Source organism: Sturnus vulgaris, chromosome 6 (assembly GCF_052056855.1).
Source record: "Sturnus vulgaris isolate bStuVul1 chromosome 6, bStuVul1.hap1, whole genome shotgun sequence".
NCBI classification, from domain to species: Eukaryota; Metazoa; Chordata; class Aves; order Passeriformes; family Sturnidae; genus Sturnus; species Sturnus vulgaris.
In genome coordinates this window covers 45,072,154-45,091,574 of record NC_142248.1, presented here as the reverse complement: position 1 = coordinate 45,091,574, position 19,421 = coordinate 45,072,154, and the positions used below count along the sequence as shown (strand labels likewise).

The following is a 19,421-nucleotide window of genomic DNA, read 5'->3' as shown; positions in this document are numbered from 1 at the left end:
GGGGCTGGAGCTGGATGGGCTTTGAGCTCCCTCCCAACCCAAACCATTCCTCAGCAGGAAAGTCATTAAAAGATATCTGAAAGAATCCTGAAAGAACTGGAGCTCAGTAATGAAGAAAATGGATTCCAGCACACATCAGCTTCCTCTCTTTATTCAGTGTAATCAGTACACAGCTTCCAGGTTAAAACTTAAGCCAGACAAGCTCCCCTGGCAGTGGCAGCAACACTTTCTGCTGAAGGACTGAAATCTTTGCTGGGTTTGGGATCAAGGCTGGTGGAAGGATGTGTGTGTTACACTCAGGTCACCAGTACAAGAAGAAGCCCAGTGGGATATTTGTTAAAAATATAACAACTGGTGGTACTGTAATGCTACTCCTCAAATCCAGAGTCTACAGAACTGCCATGTTCCTTATGCACAAATATGTTACAGTCTGGATGGGGAATGCACAAGAACAAGATGAGAGAAGAGACTGAGCACAAACATGTCAAAACCAAGTACAAAACGTGGGTCCTTAATATACTCAATAGAAAACTGCATCCTTAAAGGAAGTAATAGTAATGCCTATTTCAATACATCACAAAGAAAAGGTATTCTCTGACTTAGAACTCCTTGTTCTGGCTTAGTTTCTGATATTACCAACCCAGTGCTTGTTAAATACCAGGAAAACTTCCCCAGGAAAGAATTGCATGTATCCAACACTGCCATAGCTGGTGTTAGCACACCAGACACTGCAGGCTGAGGGTGCAGAGGTACCCCCAGAGCATGGCAGAGTGTTCTGGGGAGGGAACAGGCTGGGTCTCGCCCCAGAAGGAGCCCTCCCAGCTGGTGGGGTGGGCACCTTGGAACAACAATAAGTCATGAGGTCAGTCGGGGTAGAAAAGTTTAAAGGCCAACAGCTTTACAGCCTGGATGAGACAGGAAATACATGAAATGATACCAACATAAAAATGCTTCAGGTTCCAGTCAGAATTTACAGCCAGAGGATACAGCAGAACACAGCCTACTAGTGACATACAGCAGAGCTTGGTGCATCACAACTGCACCATAAAATGACACAAACCCCATTATCAGATCCATTACCAAGGTACTCTTCCTCTCTCAACACACTTCCAGGGTAGCAGACTGTGTTCCAGATACCCTCTGTGGGCTTCCTGTTCACAGAATTTACATATTTTGCATTTAAAGTCACTTTTCATTGATCTCCAGAGGGACCAACAGGAGAAAACACGATGAGGTCACTGAATACTTCAGCTGCTGCAAACTTCTGGGCTTTGGTCTTGACTGGGGTGAAGGGAAGCTCAACATTCAGCATTGGCTGTGGGAAGAGACAGAGTGTGGAGTCAGTGTTTGAGGAACGTTTTAACCATTCTGATTTCCCCAAGAGTAATTTTGCAAGTTTATTTCCCAGGCATAAAATAAAAAGTGATTGCACATGGTCTGTGCTGAAGACAGACACTCCTTACTCAAGTCAGTAATCCGTATTTTAAAGAGGATTTTTCATAAGAAATACTACACTCAAATTCTATTAATTCTATTAAGTGTGAAAGCTTTTGCACACCTGTTTTTGCCTGCTGAATGTCACTTCCAGCCCTAATTGCTAAAGTGATTAAAAAGAGTTGGAGTAGACTTAAAAAATTTCAGGAAGAAAAAAAAGGCTGTTAGTGAATATCTGCAAGGAAATTTGTAAGAAACATAATTTAAAGGCTCAATCTGACAAGAATCAGACACTGTCCTGCTACAAATGTCTTGATTCATCCTACACTCATCATGTGCAAAAATACCAGTGTGAGCCCAAGCAAGGAGACAGCTTGGAATGTGGTTTGTATTTAAAGTTATGTCAATTGGCTTGATAACATCTTTAAGAATTTAATTTTCTTTGTGCAGTAACTGAGTCTGCAGCAAAGGTGATCAGTCCTGCAACGTGCAGCTTGTCTTAGTCAAATAAACTTAAAGGTCAACTTACCATATCTAAAGGATTTCTGTCAATGAGTGTCAAATCACTGCATGAAACATCTGAAAAATAAGTATGATTTAAAAAAAAAGGTTAGTCTGACACTGCCAAAGCTGAAAACACAGTATTGTTTTCTGTATTTGTTAAAATAAGAAATCCAAACTCTAAACTGTATTTATTTTTTTATATTACCTTTCTCCTTCACATCTCACTCAAACTGTCCAGAGAAATCCAGGGGCACTGTTTGCTCACGTGCAATGTGTTTTAAGTCACACCAGCTATGGGAGGCTTTTCTGACAGCACACACAAATCAAGCTGACATTGATTTCAGAAAGTAATATTCAAATTTTAATAAATCCTTAGAATAACCAGAAGGTCCCAGTAATGCCACCCAAACTGCACCATGCAGCTCTGAGATAAGCACCTGTCTGAAGCATCTGTGGCTCTCCAGACTTAGCAAAGTTTGTCTCCTTCTCTGGGCTGCACATGATGATGTCTTGCCCTTGTTCTGCAGCAGACAGTTCCATCTCTTCCATGCCATCCACTGCTTTTGATTCACTGCTGGAATTTCCCAGAACCTGAAAAACAGGGATTTTGTCTGTTCTCAGCCATGTCCTTGCTATGTCAGACCAAGTCCACACATCTAACCTACAGTTTTTATGGACAGTTCATGAGAGGTGGATTTTTTAACTCCAGGCACTGTACAAGGCTCAGGGTTTAAGGCTGGGATCATACCCCAAACACCCTTTAAAACCTGAAAATCCCTCTGACAATATAAAGGAAGTTCTTCCACAGGAAAGGTTTTGAACTTCAAGTGTTATCTGGTGACTTTTCCTCTAGAAAAACCTATCAGCAACACTGAAAGGTTTCCCCAGAGAGTGAAATCACCAACAATTTCTTATTTTAATAGAGAAAGGATGAAGTAAAAGGCATAAGAAAAAAATAGCAACCAGGACTTTTTTTAGTATATGTTATATGTAGGGGGATGGGAGGGGAAGTGACTGCTGCAGTCATGCACAGATCCAAGCAGTACCAAAATTTAAAGACTCCATTTCCAATGAAAGTTATTAAAGGATGACTGACTCCCAAGAATAGACTTTCACTGGTAGCACAGTATCATTTAAATTAGAGGCCACATTCCTGCTTTTTTAAGGCTACTCAAACACAGGCAATGTCACCAGGTCTTCAGACATTTCAGGACATGGATTTCTGACACCTGGATTAGTTCTTGCTATACCTTTAAGGAGATTAAGAGCCCAGTGCTCTGCTGTGGAGGACACTCTGAGGACTGAGTGCTGTTGCTTTCAGTCAGGGTCCATAAATTCACAAACATTTAAAAAATCCACACCAGAAAACAGGAGGTGGTGAAATTCTAGGAATACTGCTTGTCCAAGAGACAAGTGCCCTCCTGGAGCAGCCAGAACCTCCAAAATACAAATCTAAAGAGCAACACAAGATCCCCAAACTACAGCAGTCCCTACCTTTGTCCACCCAGAGGTAAAAAGCACTGCCCTGAAGAACACAGAGTTTTTTTAAGTGAGGATTTGATCAGAAGTCCAAGTGTCTGGGGTAATTAAAAGAATTTTTCCTTTGCTAGCAATAACAGAATATTTAAAGTACATCCAAGAACAATGCATGACTTACCTTATTTCCCTCTGCTGTGCCAGCAACCAGACACATTTCTTCTGCAACCACAGAAATGCTGGAAGAGAACACAAAACATTTTCATTCTTCTAAATCATCTTCATCAATCACCTTCAATCATCTTCTGACTTGTCCAATTAATCTCACAATTTGTTCTGCAGTTTTGCTGCCTTGGTTGGCACAGGTGAGCTACATCAAACTTCCTGGGCAAACAAACTTCTACCCCAGCAGCAAAATTACACTTGGGCAAAGCTCTTAATATTTGCTTAAGGGAAGGAAAAGTCACAAGTACTTTGCAAACTTTATCACTGCCAAATGGAAAGGTAACATTTAATGGGTTTTAACATCATGTCTTTCAGTTCCAACTCTAAAATGATTTGTACAAGGTTAATGAAAAGCTGCTTTAACATGCCTACCTTTGTTCAAGGCCATCAGGGAGTTTATCCAATGGGGGAGTTTTTTCAGTGGGAAGTTGGTCCATTTTCAGACTTTGTGCTGGGTGGAAGCCTTTGAGGCCTGATGGGGTTTGTTTTGCAGGTGCATCCTCAGGGTCACAGAGAGGAGAAGGAACATTCAAGGGCAAAGATCTAATGGATGATCTGGGATTTGCCAGTTTTGCAGGGGTCCTTGGAAGAAAACCTAGAAAATGTGTTTAATGTTTCATTCCTACAGTAGTTTCCAGAAGCTGAAATGAACTGATCATTATTATTCTAACCAGGGACACGATTGTTTTCTGCTTGCTGAATCATCTTATACAAATATTAGATGGAAATCTTATATGCACTTGCAAAGAAATTGAAATTATTAACTTCCATCTTTGAAATTAGAAAATTTTAAGAATTTAAAAGACACAGATTCAGAACTGATGCTTATAACAGATTCTCTGTGGAGTTGGCTTAAACCCAGTGTTGCTCAAAGCTTTTCAGGAGTTCCCCCTACTAACAAGAGGCACATGAAAATAATTGTTAGTTTTGTGATGAGGAGAGAGATCTGGACCCAAAGGAAAGGGAATTTAAAATCAAATTAGGAACTAGAAATGTCAGAGAAGCAGAAGTGCTGGAAATTGTGGCTGCACGTAGATAATAAGATAAGATGCTGAAAATAAAGTTATATTTTGAGCACCTGTTAAAAAACCCGAACTATTAAACAGCTTTTATAGCAAACTGGATTATGTTACAATCTTGTTAACCATGAAGAGATTATGGGTGGACTTTATTTGCAGCTTTGAAGACAGCACTGCAAAAGGTTTAGTTAAAAAAAATTTAAAAATTCCAGTTCCTGTTCTACAATTAGAGGATGTGAGCTGGCACTGGCTTTGATGAAGAGGCTCATCAGCTGAATCTGGGAACGCTCAGATTAGAATTTCATTATTAAATTTAGGCTGGAAAAACATGAAGCAGCTATTTCACTTCTGTCCAAGCAGGGATTTCATGCTGCCATACCCACTCAAATCAGCACATTCATGTACACCAGTTAACTTTGGAGCCCTGATGTAATCAGTCACAGTGTGTCCAGTACTGGAGTTGTAGCCACTATAAACAGCACAACTGAAATGGATTAAACTGCCTTCAGAACTCTCAGGTCACACAAATCACGATTAAACTTCACCTACCTGAAAAGTTTTTCACAGGGCTTTCAATCCTGAAAAATCCTGCTTCAAAAACCACTTTTTCAGCCTCTGGCAGCCTGTCCTGCTGGGCACCCTCAGCGGTTTCCCCCTGTTTCAGTTTGTCCCTCATGGCTGCTTTCACTGACGCCAGGCGGCTCCGGGCTGCACTTCTGGCAGCTGCTTCCACCTTGGCTTTGGCCACTCCACTTGGAACTGCCTTCTTCTGGAATGGTAAGAGAGCTGGCTCACACCTGGAAATTCTGGCTAAGAGCAGTTACACACGAACCTGTGCACAGGAGCTGCTGCCACAGACACAGCAAAGGAGCCACAGGAGGCTCAGGGGGAGCTTGTGGCTCTGCACAGGTCCCTGGCAGGAAGGTGCAGCCAGGTGGGATTCAGGCTCTGCTCCCAGGGAACAAGAAACAGGATGAGAGGAACCGGACTTAATTTGCACCAGAGGAGGTTTGGATGGGATATCAGCAAGAATATCTTCAATGAAAGGGTTGTGCAACCCTGGCACAGCTGCCCAGAGCAGTGGTGGAGTCCCCACCACTGGAGGGATTTAAAAGCTGTGTGGATTTGGCACTTGGGAACAGTGGTGGCATTGCCAGTGCTGGGGGATTTGGACTTTTAAGACTTTTCCAACCTCAACAATTCTACAATTTTCTGCATCAAGGTATCTGTTCATTCCCAGCATCCCTGGGGCTGCCATCCAGCTGGTAAGGTAAGTCTGTGACGACAACATTAAGAACATTTTTCAAGAGATCTGCAATTCAAAAGTTCTCAATACAACTTTTTTTCCCTAATAAATTCAGTAAGATTTTGGAAGCACTGGGATGCAGGGACTCCTAGTGGCAGGGACACAGAGTAACCACAGGACAGACTCCAGGCACTCAGTGAAGCCTCTCTTGGAATTCAGTTTTCCAAGGAAGTTTTGTTTTGTACCACCTGTAGGAGTCTGGCATTTATGGGCAGCTCCCACAGACCACATTCCCTCTGTTCTCCCATGCCTGGAGTTTTTTATCACCTTCATCTCAATGTTATGATTAGCTAAGCAGTCTCAAGGAACTGCACAGAGTTTAGGCAATGTAAATACAACTTGATACTCAGTCAGAAGCAATTATATATTTCAAACCAAAGAGTAGATAAAACAACTCACATTACAGCTTATTTTGCAATAAGCACTAACTTATTTTGGAGAGTATCAGATCCATTTGTGCTTAGAGCAGCAGCAGTTTAAAGCCACCCATAGTGTTGGCTTAATGACACCATTATAACTGAGCACTCCCTGCCCAAAACTGGCAGTCATTCCCAAATTCCTGTGTGCTTCATTTTCCAGTTAAGTCAGTGGCCCAGATAAATTGTTTTACATCTGATGGGTAAGTTCATATCCTAAATTTAAGAGATTTGTCTTGCTAGCATAGAATCTGATGACTCCAAAAAAGTCACTGTTAATTCTTAGTTCTAATCTTACCAGTCAAAAGAGGCAACTAAGACTAAAACACCCACCAAATAATACAAGTGCACATGGGAGAGGGGAGGGAGAAGGATGCACCCTGAGAGGAATTTAACTTCATATTCAATATATCTAAAGAAGCCACACAAGATGTGCTTTAGGAGCTATTCATACCTTGACAACTGCTTTGTTTGGGACATCAAGAGGTTGCCACTCATTGTCTTGAAGCTTCTTCAGATTATCAAATTTTTTATTTACGTCTTCAATCTGTTGGTCACATTTAAGAAAAGCAAAAGAATACATTGTAAAATAACCTTTATCCAAACAAGCAGAGTCTTCCATCCTGCAGGAAACATCTCTCAGTACCTCTGAAGAAGCAGATCAAACTCTCATGCTTTCTGCAGAGAAGTCAAAACCTACACCTAGGACCATAACAAATCCATCTTTGCATTTCATTTAACTACTTACAAACTCCTTTGTTGAGTGCTGATTTACAAATACTTTGTAAATACAAATTACAATTACAAATTACAAATACAAAAACATTTACAAATGTTGAGAGCCCTTTTAATAATTCAGATTATATTTCATTCTGAAACTAAAGAAAGCATCAACAGAGGAAAAGAGATGAAGGTTTTCTACCACCTAAGCTCAGCCCTAAATAGAGTTTTTGTAGTTTCTGCATTATTCTCACACTGAAGCATGGAACCCCTACTTTTCAGGTGAGCTTCAGGAATTTTCCAAAAATTGGGAGGTAGACATTGAGACTGTATCCTCACTCCAAAACAGAAAAAGATTTATTCATTCCAGAGACAGACAAGACACACAGGCTACAAGAAGACACAACAGAAGACCTGGTCCATGAATTTTAAGTCATAGTATCCCAACTGCAACTATTCACTGTCACAAAGTGTTAAAACAAGGATCTGCATTTTTTTACATTAAAGATAAAATACAGAACCTGAATATTTAAAAAAAATTAAATACTTGGTTCATAAATAACTCTATCAGTTTTATCCTACTAAGTTTTCGTGCAAATACATACCTGAAAATTCACCATATCCCAAAATCCATCCAGGTCTGTACACGTTGTTTCTTTTTCACCTCGTTTAAATTCACAATTATCAACCAGTCCTTCAAATTGTTTGAACCTTTCTCCTATGAGCAGCCTTGTCTGACCAACTGTGGTGCGAATCAGGTCTTTAGCTGGTAACAAAAAGAAAAAAAACCACAGGAAATCTTGGGTAAATAAGTGTTTGAGGAGCTGGAATTTGTTGTCCCATCTATTGCAAACCTGCAATTCAATCCAGATGGAGCTTTCCTGTCCACTGAAATGCTCTGAAGTTGCTTCTTTCAAAAAAAAAAATTACTTAAAAATAAGCATTGCTGGAGTCATCTATATTTTCCCAGATAAGGGTACTTATTCCACGTTAAAAACTGATCTTATTTTTAAAAACCAGCTTGGTTAAAGCTTACACATTTAAATACACTTCAGACTGAGATCAGAACAGCTATTTTGATGTTGACTTTATCAATCACCATCACTGCAAGTGCTACACAAATTTTAAGAATAGGAGACTTTTTGTATCTTGGGGATACAGTTCTAGACTTTCTCTAGGACAGCTCTGCAGATTATTTTTTTTTTTTTTTGCTATTTTGCAAGCAGCAGATACATGTCCTTCTTTCTGTCCCATTCAGCTCCCATAACCCCCCTTCTAGTGCCTATTGCAGCTTTTTTTTACCATCCTCAGGAATGTCCAGCTCAAGGTTTCCTTCCCACTGCAGGCACTGAGACAGCAGCCTCTCTGTCTCAGTCCGAAGAACATTTCTGAAAATACAGGAATAGAGAAAAAAAAAATTATTTGAGAATTTCCTGACTTGTGGCTGTTAATGGCTACTGTTCTTTTGCTCTTTGAGAAGCCACACTCTTTGAGCTGAAGATTAGACTTTTTTTTTTTTTCCTGAGTGGCTGAGGTGCAATTTCTTTTCTACTGCTTCCAAGTTCATGATCCTTAGGACACAGGTGTTAGTCTAGAATTTTACATTCTTTCCTTGCACTTAAGGTACAAAAAAGAAGAGAGAAATGTCTGCCTGCTCAGGTCACAGCTGACAGACACCAATCGCCATTAAATTAGGCTAATCTTTAGAAAAAGTCTCATTATTTATATTAAGAACCTTCAAATGGACATCAGGGAAGTGAAACAAGAAAACCCAAACCTGAAATAGGGCACATCATGCCCCTCCTCTCTTGTATCATCTGACTTCACTGCAAGTGCTGTTGAGACAGGAGTTGTTTTGTTTAATCTCTGAGTGGAAGTTCTCTCATCTGATTCACCTGCTGAAAAACATGAAAGGAATTGGTTCAAAATCTGATGATAATGAAAAGCATTAGAATGAACAAAATGTGAACTTCCTTCCTACCTCCTCCTTTCAAACTTGTGGTCATTTGCTGTTCCTGAATGTCTTTAACAGAAGGTGAAGTTTGACTTTTTAAATTAGGCTTTTGTGCTTTAGTTTCACTGGATTTTTCAAATATTTTGCTGGAAACAAAACAAAGTACATTTAGTTAAACACATTGAGAAAGTGAGATCAAATATGGCCAATTTCACAGAAATGCAGAGTTTAGAAGGCAAACTTCCACACAACACTAGAGAACTCAAATCAATAAATCTGTGCAGATACAGGGCAGAGTCCTTGACAGCTGCTCCTCAAAAGCATGGACAGAATTCTGGATTCTATCCACATCTGCTGTTATGTTAACTACACATTTAAGCAATGATAGAAACCATGAGGGTCAGGTGTTAGAACACCACAACTCCTTGTTACAAAGTGAACCTTTCTATAGAAAAATAGGTTTTTTTACCCCTACAGAGGGGTTCACTTGCATTTTAGGCCCCATTAGAAGGAAGAATCTTACATTGGAGATTTTGAAAAATTCCAGACAGCACTGGGTGTCAAAAAAGCATTTGCCCTTGAAGGAGACATGGGTGTCACAGTGTAGGTTGCCAATCCACTCAGAGGCTGAAACACAAAGTTTTGAGGTGCAAAGGAGCGTGTTCTGGGTCTTCTTGGAGAAAAATTGTTGTTTCCCACTGAGGTTTGCTCTTGCTGAAGTTCTACTGGCACTGAGTGTTTGGAATCAGCTTCAGAACTTTTCACCCCTGGATCCACTCCAGCAATTGTCTCCACTTCAGGTTTAGAAGAAATAATCTGTAAGAGCATGGACAGATAAATCATCAAATCAGTCATGTATTTGCAATAGATATGGGCTGAATTATGATTGTCTAAAAGCCACCAGGAAGGGAACAGCTTCAGGTAAATCAGCTCCTAAAACAGCTCACCTGGGCAGAAGTGATGAGTTACCAACAAATCCAACCATTTTTGACACCTGCAAATCATTCTAGAGACAGAAGTAACACTTCACTACAAAGAATTCAACAACCCACTCCAGGGGCTAAAGCAGAACACCTCACCTACCAAAACAATAACTAAAATTGGCAAATGCTTGCTGCCATTGCTAGGAAAAAAAGTTTTAAGGTGATAAAATCCTCAAGAGCAGAAATACTGGCTCCAAATTCAACTGGGCCTGTTGAATAATCATAGTCTATGCACATACTCCAATCCAGAGAGTGAAAAACAAGCTGGGATAGGCTGATAGCTGAGGAATGCAACCCAAGACAAGTGCAATTAGTATCACAGAATATCATTAAAAGAGGTGAAAAAAAATATATAAGAATTCACATTCTTATGAGATGAGTGAGCAGATAGTCACACAGAACACATTTCTGAGATACCTAATTGAGATTGTTAGCTCAAGCCAGCCAGAAAAACTCTGGGTGTTTTTCAAGAAAATATGCATCTTCAATCCAATGAAAGTCTTGTTATACTTCAGTCACCTCTGCTAGGAATGTAAACCTTGAATTTTGCTTTTAACCAACCTTTTCAAATGAGCTGCCTGTGGTTACAGCAAGAGTTTACCAACTGGCAGGGACTCCTGAAGAGGTGCTTGTCCAAGGAAGATACAAGTGCTCTTACCTCCTGTTTGGGTGTGATTGCACAATCTCAAACATACTAAAGCACAGCTGCAGTTACAGGAACAAGGTGGAGATGGGAGGTGTGAGAGGGAAGAGTGGAGCAGAAGAAAGAAAAAATGATGGATAGCTCGTGAACAGAACTATCTGCACATGAATGCATAAAAAATTCTGGAAGTGATGACACCAAGAACCACAATGACTGCCTTCAGCTGTAAATCATGCAGAGAATAGTGTTCTACCTTGCAAAGAACAGCATTTCCAGCTCTAATTTTTTTGATGGATCAAAACCTAACAATGTGTTTATTTCTTAGCTTCTAGTCTCATACTGTTACCTGAGCAGGAAAAGGATCCATTCAGAATACACTTCAAAACGGAATGAACTACACAAAATTTACAGCTGCTTGACTAAACCAGAAAATCAGTCTTTTTTTTTTTTTTTTTTTTGACTACTTAAAACATCAGATAAAAGTTATGAAAGAACTTCTTGTCTATTTTAAAATCATTGTCCAGGTCTTGATTAGTACATCACAATCACATCCATATCCATTGTGGGATTCTTGGGGCTGTCCTGTGGAGGACCAGGAGTTGGACTGGGATGATTCCTGTGAGTCTCTTCCAAGTTACAGTATTCTGTGATTCTATATGAGCACTAAATTTGATCTGAATTTTTAAAATATGGCAGTATAAATACATACAACTCCTTCCCAAATTCTAGCTTATTAGTGAAATTACTACTTTTGTGCTTGAGCACTTCAGCTACAATGACACAGTTATTGGCTCTTAAATCAGTTTTACTGCTTTTCTATTTCAGCTATTACATGACCTACCTTTATGGGATCAGGTTTGACAGTTTTCTTCTGCTTTCCTACATTTGCTGTCTTTCTCTGTGACTGGTTACCTACAAAAAGAGACACTCCCAGAGGTCAAAAAGGCATCTGATTAATGTAATCTTTCACCAAAACACTGCCATAAAAATCCAGTTGCTAAAGACAGGGAGAGACTGTTTTTCTTGGGTGGGAGGTGGCTAGAGAGAAGAAATAGCATTGCAAAAGTTCATTCAAAAGAAAACCTGGCCAAGGATTTAACAGCTGAGTAACAGATGTATCACCAAGAAAATAGATTCATTAAGTCATCAATCTTTAGATGTTGCCATATAGTAAAAATAAAAGTCACCTTATTTCCTAAAAGGTTGAAGAGAGAGTGTCAAGCCAATTTGAGTTTAGATTTTTAATTTCTATATGGCATAGAAATTCTGTTCGTGGATTAAATTCTAATAAACAGGCAAACACAAAGAGAAATTCCTAAACTGAAGGACAAAGGCTCTCATTTCTTCCAGAGATGTTCCTGCTCACACATTTAATATTTACATGGCCATAAACAGCCACACACCAAAGTGCCAATCTTAACCAGTTGTGGCTTTGTTCTCTGAATTTGTAATTACCATGTGGACATGGATGCTCCACACTGATGAATTTTGTGGGAAACTGTCCAGTGTTGGTTTCAACATGTTGATGTAGATATTGCACTAGAGTTGCAGACACGAGTCTGAGTGATCCAGCATTTAGTTCTTTTCTTAGATGATCGTTTGGCATGACTTAAATGCAGTCTGAGGTACAGATGAGCTACACAACTGTGCCTCACTTACCAGCAGTAGCAGCAGTTGGTTTCAGCACCTGCCTGGATGCAGAGGCAGCTGCTCTGGTGACTCTCACACTTGGGGCTGGTTGGGCTGCAGTTTGCAACACTGCAAGAGAGATTAATCCCAGAGATTCCAAGTTTAATTAGGACCTGCTCTCAAGTAATAAGTGAAGGTTTACATTTTATACAAATCAGCAAAATGCACGGGCAATTATCAGTTGCATGGGTTTGCCAGAATGAACAGGGTTTTGGGGGATTTTGGTCAGTTCAGTGCACAGCTTGGCCTTGGCAGCCAGGCAATGCACTGAGGGGTCCTGACTGGAGCTGGTTTTACTGGACAGGTCCATCAGGGTCCCAGTGTGTTTGATGGCATGCACAAAGCTTAAGGAATGCTTCCCACTGCTCCCTGCAATCAGAGTCAAGGCCCTCCCTGTTTTACAGATGAAGTTTTTTAGAGTAACAGCTTTGCCATGGTTATTTGCACAGCTGGAAGCTTAAGCAAATCACTGATGTAACAAAGTGATGCCCTGGCCATTATATGAAAGATTTCCAAGGTTAGAATTTAATGCAATCTAACAAAGTACTCTTAAGACTAATTTGCTCTGAAATATTTTATAAAACATGACAAGTTCATGCACCGTAGTAATGTATCTTAATCATTTTCATCTTTGTATTTTAGCACTGTTTCTAATAGGTTTTTTAAATGACAGCATTTTCCTGCACAGACAAATTTCATGGGAGCTCTTTATTCCATTCCCTGCATGTCTGAAATCCCCTCTTGGTTACTGTTAATGCTATTCCTGTCTTTAATGTCAAGCTGTGATTCTGTAGAAGCTAGAATGAAAAGTTGGGGGAAAATTACTGGGTAAATAACTACATTGGATTTATCAAACATTCATGTCCCATTTTTTATATTAGTGTTTCACAGAATCACAGAATGGTTTGGGTTGGAAGGGACCTTAAGGATCACCTTATTCCAACCTCCCTGCCACGGGCAGGGAAGTTTAAGTAGTTATAATGCAGATCCTTGATTCAGTACAAAAGAAATAATCAATTTTAGACAGAAATAATCAGTGTACTTAGAAAAAAGTAATCAATGGTCAAACGACCATTTTGCAAAAATTCAACATTTTAATTGTTATATCAAACACTAATAATACATCTTTTCAGTATTCACCAAAGGCACTACTGAAATTTATTTAAATAAATGCCTGCTGCTTGCTGATTTGATTAATGATGTGAAAGTCATTTCACTCAGAATTACTGAACAACTTGCATTAACATCAACATTCCACATGACTTCGTTGTATCTACTTAAGGACATCACTGAGCTATGAGGAAGTTTCTGATCCAAGGTATTCTAATCCCTTAAAGGTGGCACAGGTTGTTTTTTATTAAATTGCTCTTTTCTTAAGAAATACCTGTAATTGTGGCACAGAAAGTGACATTTGCTCCTTTCTAACAGCAGTCACTCCCTGTGATGCTCTTCTTGAGTCAAACACAACCTCTGCACAGCTCAGGAGCAGAGGCATCTGGCACTTTTGCAATTTGCCTACTGACCTGTTTCTTTTCCCTCTCCCAGGAGGAATAATCAGTAACCAGGACTGTGAGGATCCTGCATTCCATTTCCCCCAGCCTATGGAGGCAACAAGCTCATGTGACCCCTAGATCCACACACTTGATAATTTGCCAGCTGCTGACCTTGGTGGGAATGGCCATCTTAAAAATCTCCTCCTTCCTTCAGCCAAAAATGTACTGTGGATCTTTCCCCCAAAAAAACCCAACTTTCAGATTCAGCTGTATTTCATTACCTTTCTCTTTTTCAGCCACTTTGACTGTATTCATCTGTTTACGTCCTGCCTGTGTAGAGCACACTCTCTGCCCATGGGCACTGACCTACAAGGAAAAAAACCAAGTTTTTTGTGAAGTATCAGATTTCCAGAAATTCAGCAGCCCAATTTCTTTCCTCATTTACCTATCCTAGATTACAGTAAAGGAAAAAGTCAAATAATTTAACACGGGGAGCTTTAAAAAGTAGAGAGACATTAAGGATAACTTAAAATAGATTAATTTAAGGATATGTTATTGTCCATTATTCAACTAGTTAATAAACGTCAGAAAAAGAACAAATTAAAATATTTAAGCAACAGTTTAAATATCTTGAAAAACTTGATTGAAAAACAGATCTGGAAAACCTGTGCTCTTTTCTGCTTGTACTGATCTAATCAAACTTGTAAAGATACTGCTCTGAGTCTGAAATTGTATCCTTTTCTCTAAATTTATTCACTGAAGTTATACATGTATATAAAAAACAAACCGTAGAGGACTTAGATGCAGTTGGTATCAGAGTTGGTATCATGGTTTTTCCTTCTTGCATCTTGGCTTTTGATCGAGTAATCCTTCCAGAGAAAGCAGGAGCTGCCTGGAAACATCCCCAAGGAAATGAGAGTTAATAAACTGCTTTTTCCCCTTGTCACTGAGAGACTGAGCAAGAAACATTAATGTGAAAAACAACATGTCTGTGCAAAATGGGTCAAGTGTACATCTGGAAAGGTTTCAAAGCTGAATTGACAAAATATGAACAAGTTACTAGTTCTAAAATAACACAGCTCTTTCATTTGTGGATCAATCATTACAGTTTTAGAACTCAACATAGTCACAAATACAAAAATCCACATATCATTAGTACTATTTCCAGCTTTGTTTAAAAAAGAGAACGAGCCAAATTATTCCCTTATCATAACAAACATTAATAAAGCATTTGCAAAATAAACAGCTTTTTATTTGGAATAACACACCCATCTTGTACACAAACAGCAATTTAGATGGCGTACACAGCCACGATTAATTTAGACATGCAATATTACCCTTGTTACCTTCTCTCTTGGCTTTGCTGCTGCTGGTTCCTCAGCAGCAAGTGCAAGAAACCCAGGTGCTGCTGGTCTGTAGAGGCCGACCTTGAACACTCCTTTCTTGGCTTTCTCCCTCTGCTCCTGCAGTTTGCGAAGCTCCTTTTCCTCCTTGTAGCGCTGCAGCATCTCCCTGCGCTCGTTCATCCTCTTGGTGGCTGCATTTGGGGCTTGGTCTGCGGCCACACGTGGGACACAGACACGTCACAAAAGCACGAAGGTGTTTTTGAGCCAACAACAAGTCAGAAATTTCAAAAGCAAAAGAGTAGAACTGGCTGGAATCTCTAAATTGTTTTAACCATTCCCGCTAAAAGGGAATTCAGTGGTAAATTTCAACTTATAAATAGACTTCCCTAAATATCCACCTGAGGATTACTGTAAATTCACTCCCATTTCACAGGCTTGCAAGGATACTGGTGTGAAAATTAACACTTCATCTTCTTATTTGGTTTATTTGTACCAGTTTCTCTACTCAAACACTTGTAACGTCATTGAAAACTCAGCTTTAGATACCAAAATCTGACTCAGGCTGAGAATAAATGAGGCAGAAGTGATATGAAGGAATAAAACCTTAAGCTGATGCCAAACTTGAATTATGTCTACCTGAAAAATTAATATCCACTTAAAGCTAAAATATATGAAAGACAATAAAGACAAATTAATTAAATTTCATATTTGATATTATTACAAAGACTGCACTCCAATAATCTTCAAAAAATTACTATCCTCCAATAATCTTCTGCTATCAAAATACTAAAATTGAAAATATTTCTAAAAAAATCTGTTAACATTTTAAAATATTAATTTCTTAGAACACAAGCACATCCAGGAGAGCCAGGGGGCAGAATTCAGCATCTATGCAGGCCCTATTTTCTGAGAGGAAAATAAGTTGCCAAAAACTGGCTATTTTCAAATTAAAATCATACTATTCATTTACCCATTAATAATTTTATATATAAAATTGCCCGTTGCTAAGCACACTTTAGGCACATGACAGGCATCAGTTATATGGTATTTTAGATTGGAGTTTTTAACATCTGAAAGGACAAAGCAATCATAAAGGCACTTCTTATTGAAAATTAATAGCAAAATGCATTCTTCCTTTAGCTGCTGCAGACAAATCAGAGCAAAGCTTCATTCATACCACTGGAGCAGTGAGGAGGGTACAGCTGTATTAAGATTTTATTATCTTGATTGTAAATTGGAAAGGCTGATAGGGTTTTAAATCTTAAACATTTTGTCAAACTAAAATGTTGATTGCTATTAGGTTTCTGTGATAATGCTACTAAACCTACTTAAAATTTTTAATATTAAAAAAAAAAAATGTCTACAGCAAGTCTTTACTTACTCTGTTTCACACTGCTGTTCTCTTGAGAGCACAATTCCCTGGTTTCCTTGGGCTCAGAAATTCCTTTTTCCTTGGAGAGCTGAACATTGACATCTGCCAGCCCGAACTGGCGGCCCTTTTCAAAGAGTTTGTGCCTGTTCTCCTTCTGAAGGATGGATTTCCTGCGGGCAACCTTGGTCCTGAGGGCTTCTGTACTCAAATTCTTCTTGTACCGACTGGCAAACTGGGAGGTAGCAGCCATCCTGATGACCTTAGACAACAAGCACAGCGATTAGGAAAACACTGTCACAGTTTGTTTTCCATTTTTGTTAAAGTTTGCATGTTATGAGCAAAGCCCTGAATTCTTTATTTCTGTATGCAACCAGAGAAAACTCAGATGGCAATTTCAGCAATGACTTTTTTAGCAATTTCTCATTATTTTTATTTATTCCAGGGACCACTTTGGTTGTTGAGTGGTCCCCAAGTCCGACACAGAATTCGGAGGGGACACTGCACCCATGCCTGGGATTGGCTGGGCTGCTTTCTCCACAGCTGTTTTCCACATTAAGGAGATGAGCAGGTAAATGACAAAGCTGTAGGACAATACTTGGAAGCAACATTCCATTTAGATTAGACCTATCTGATAGCAAAGAATTTTGTCATGCAGCAGAGTACTCAGAACCAGGATGTTTCCAGGATGCAACTGCAACACAATAGTGTTTATTTCAAGCAGCATTTTTCCCATCTTTTTTAACCTGAGGAAGCAAACCTTAAGCCAACTGTCAGTTGGTTTGCACTTGCTGTGCTAACTGTACATCAAGGGGGTCCAGGAGAGGGACATTGGACAAGGGGGAATGGATGCAAACAGACAGAGGGCAGCATTAGATGGGATACTGGGAAGAAATTATTCCCTGTGAGGGTGATGAGGCCCTGGCACAGGGTGCTCAGAGAAGCTGTGGCTGCCCCTGGATCCCTGGAAATGTCCAAGGCCACGTTGGACAGGGTTTGGAGCACCCTGGGATAGTGGAAGCTGTCCCTGCCATGGCAGGGGTGGGATGAGATGGGCTTTCAGGTTCCAGCCCAAACCGTTTTGGGATTCTGTTATCCCCTGCATCCCCACTGAAACCTGTCTTGTCCAGGGTTTTCCACCTCCTTCACACATCTCATCTTCTAACAGGAAACAGCTTTACAGTAAGCAGGGTGACAGAGCTAAACTAAACACCCAACAGTTATTAATTCATTGGTAATTTAGTCATTTACTGAGGTTCTTCATTTCAGGACAGCATGCTCTGATCAAACTGAAGGAACCATCAGTGAACTGAAAAGCCTTGATAATGGGTGCCCAGGATTTCTTAAAGTCCATCCCCTTCCCATCTATGTGCTACCTAAAGCTGTCTCCTCTTCCTCCCAGCTTATTGTTCCAGGGGAGTATCTTGCCCAAACAGGAGCCTAGAAGATTAATTGGTATTTAAATTAACATAAACTCAAGCAAAGACTATTAGCAAGGACAGACGGCTTACACAAAAGATTTGCGACTGGCTAACGTATAGTAGCAAAAATTAAAGCTAAACATTTATTTTGATAAGTAACAGCGAGGGAAAAGAGACGCTTTTGACCAGCAACACCCTAAGAACAAAAGGTCAATACGAACATGAAAACATTTAGGTGCTTTTTTAGCCAGAACAGCGAGAAAACAGAGCCGGAAGAGCAAACATCGCTACGTTTAAAGAGGGTGGAGACTGAGCAAAACCGGGACTCAACGGTTTCGAGAGGGGTCCGGGGGTCGGACCCGATTGTCGGGGACACCCCCAGAGCCCGCGGTGCGGGGTGACCCCAGGATCGTCCCCTCAGCCCCTTCCCCGCCAGCGCCTCCGGGCGCTCCCATCCCAACTCAGAGAAGCAGCACCGCTGTCACTCAGCCCAGCGAAACCTCACCCCGTGCCCCGTTACGGAGCACATCGCCGGGGAGTCAAGGTCCCCTGTGACCCCCCAAAGCATCTCCAGGACTCCCGAATCCCGCCCCGGGCCCCCCAGTCCCCCCAGGGCCGCCATTACCTGCCCCGGCTCCGCGCGCCGCTCAGGACCCTCCGCGCGCCGCCCCGCCTCGCTTTCAAATCTCACCCGCCAACGCTCATTGGCCAACGCCGCACCGCCAGCTCCCATTGGCCTCACCCGCGCCCCCTGATTGGCAGCGCCACCCTTAATTTCTATTGGCTGCTCGGAGAATTTCCCCGCCCACACTTGTCGCTCATTGGCTGGCGGGGTGAGGGAGGTGAGGCCTCTGAGGGCGCGGGGGCGAGGCCTGCCCGTGGTGTCCCGCGCGGCGTGGGGGGCGGTAAGATGGCGGCGGGGGTTACCTGGCCTCGCCTTGGGGTTGCAGAGCCCTCACACCCACGGGGACTCAGGGACAGTAATGAGCCCTCCCACCACCCACAGAATCCCAGAACGGACAAGGCGGGAAGGGACACGAGTGGCTCATCTGGTACAGTCTCCCTGCTGAGGCAGGGACGTCCCAGTGCACAGGAATGTGTCCGGACAGCTCTGGAATATCCCCAGTGAGGGAGACTCCACGCCCTCTCTGGTCTCTGCTCAGGGCTTGGTCACTGCACAGGGAAGTTCTTCCTCATGTTCGGGTGGAATTTGTGAGCATCAGTTTCTGCTCGTTCCTCTGGTGCCATTGCTGGGTCCCTAGAGCAGAGCCTGGTCTGTCTCTGAGCCCTCCCTGCACACAGGGACAGACAAGGATCAGGTCTCCTCTCGAGGCTGAGCAGCCCCTGCTCCTTTCCTCGTCAGAGACATGCTCCAGTCCCGCTGCCACTCCAGGAGCTCCATGTCTCTCCTGAACCGAGGAGC

General features: G+C 41.2%; 1 protein-coding gene and 1 long non-coding RNA gene across 4 annotated transcripts in view; one reads left to right on the top strand and one right to left on the bottom strand.

Moving 5' to 3' along the window:
- Positions 1 to 19,421, top strand: part of LOC148223471 (uncharacterized) — a 94,871-nt gene that overhangs the window by 26,337 nt on the left and 49,113 nt on the right. The window lies entirely within an intron of this gene.
- Positions 136 to 18,689, bottom strand: DLGAP5 (DLG associated protein 5). Of its 3 annotated transcripts, none has more exons than XM_088166397.1 (19): positions 18,624 to 18,689; positions 16,590 to 16,839; positions 15,209 to 15,417; positions 14,650 to 14,754; positions 14,144 to 14,228; positions 12,340 to 12,438; positions 11,522 to 11,592; positions 9,578 to 9,870; positions 9,082 to 9,200; positions 8,878 to 8,998; positions 8,403 to 8,488; positions 7,706 to 7,866; positions 6,835 to 6,927; positions 5,208 to 5,427; positions 4,012 to 4,234; positions 3,596 to 3,653; positions 2,376 to 2,529; positions 1,964 to 2,013; positions 136 to 1,315 (listed from the first exon to the last, which is right to left on the bottom strand). In XM_088166397.1, exons 2-19 carry the CDS (start codon positions 16,828 to 16,830, stop codon positions 1,193 to 1,195), a joined length of 2,511 nt encoding a protein of 836 aa, XP_088022523.1. In that variant the 5' UTR covers positions 16,831 to 16,839; positions 18,624 to 18,689; the 3' UTR covers positions 136 to 1,192. The 3 variants fall into 3 exon arrangements, with proteins under 3 accessions (XP_088022523.1, XP_088022525.1, XP_088022524.1); XM_088166399.1 differs by having other exon boundaries at positions 5,208 to 5,424; XM_088166398.1 differs by having other exon boundaries at positions 8,878 to 8,995.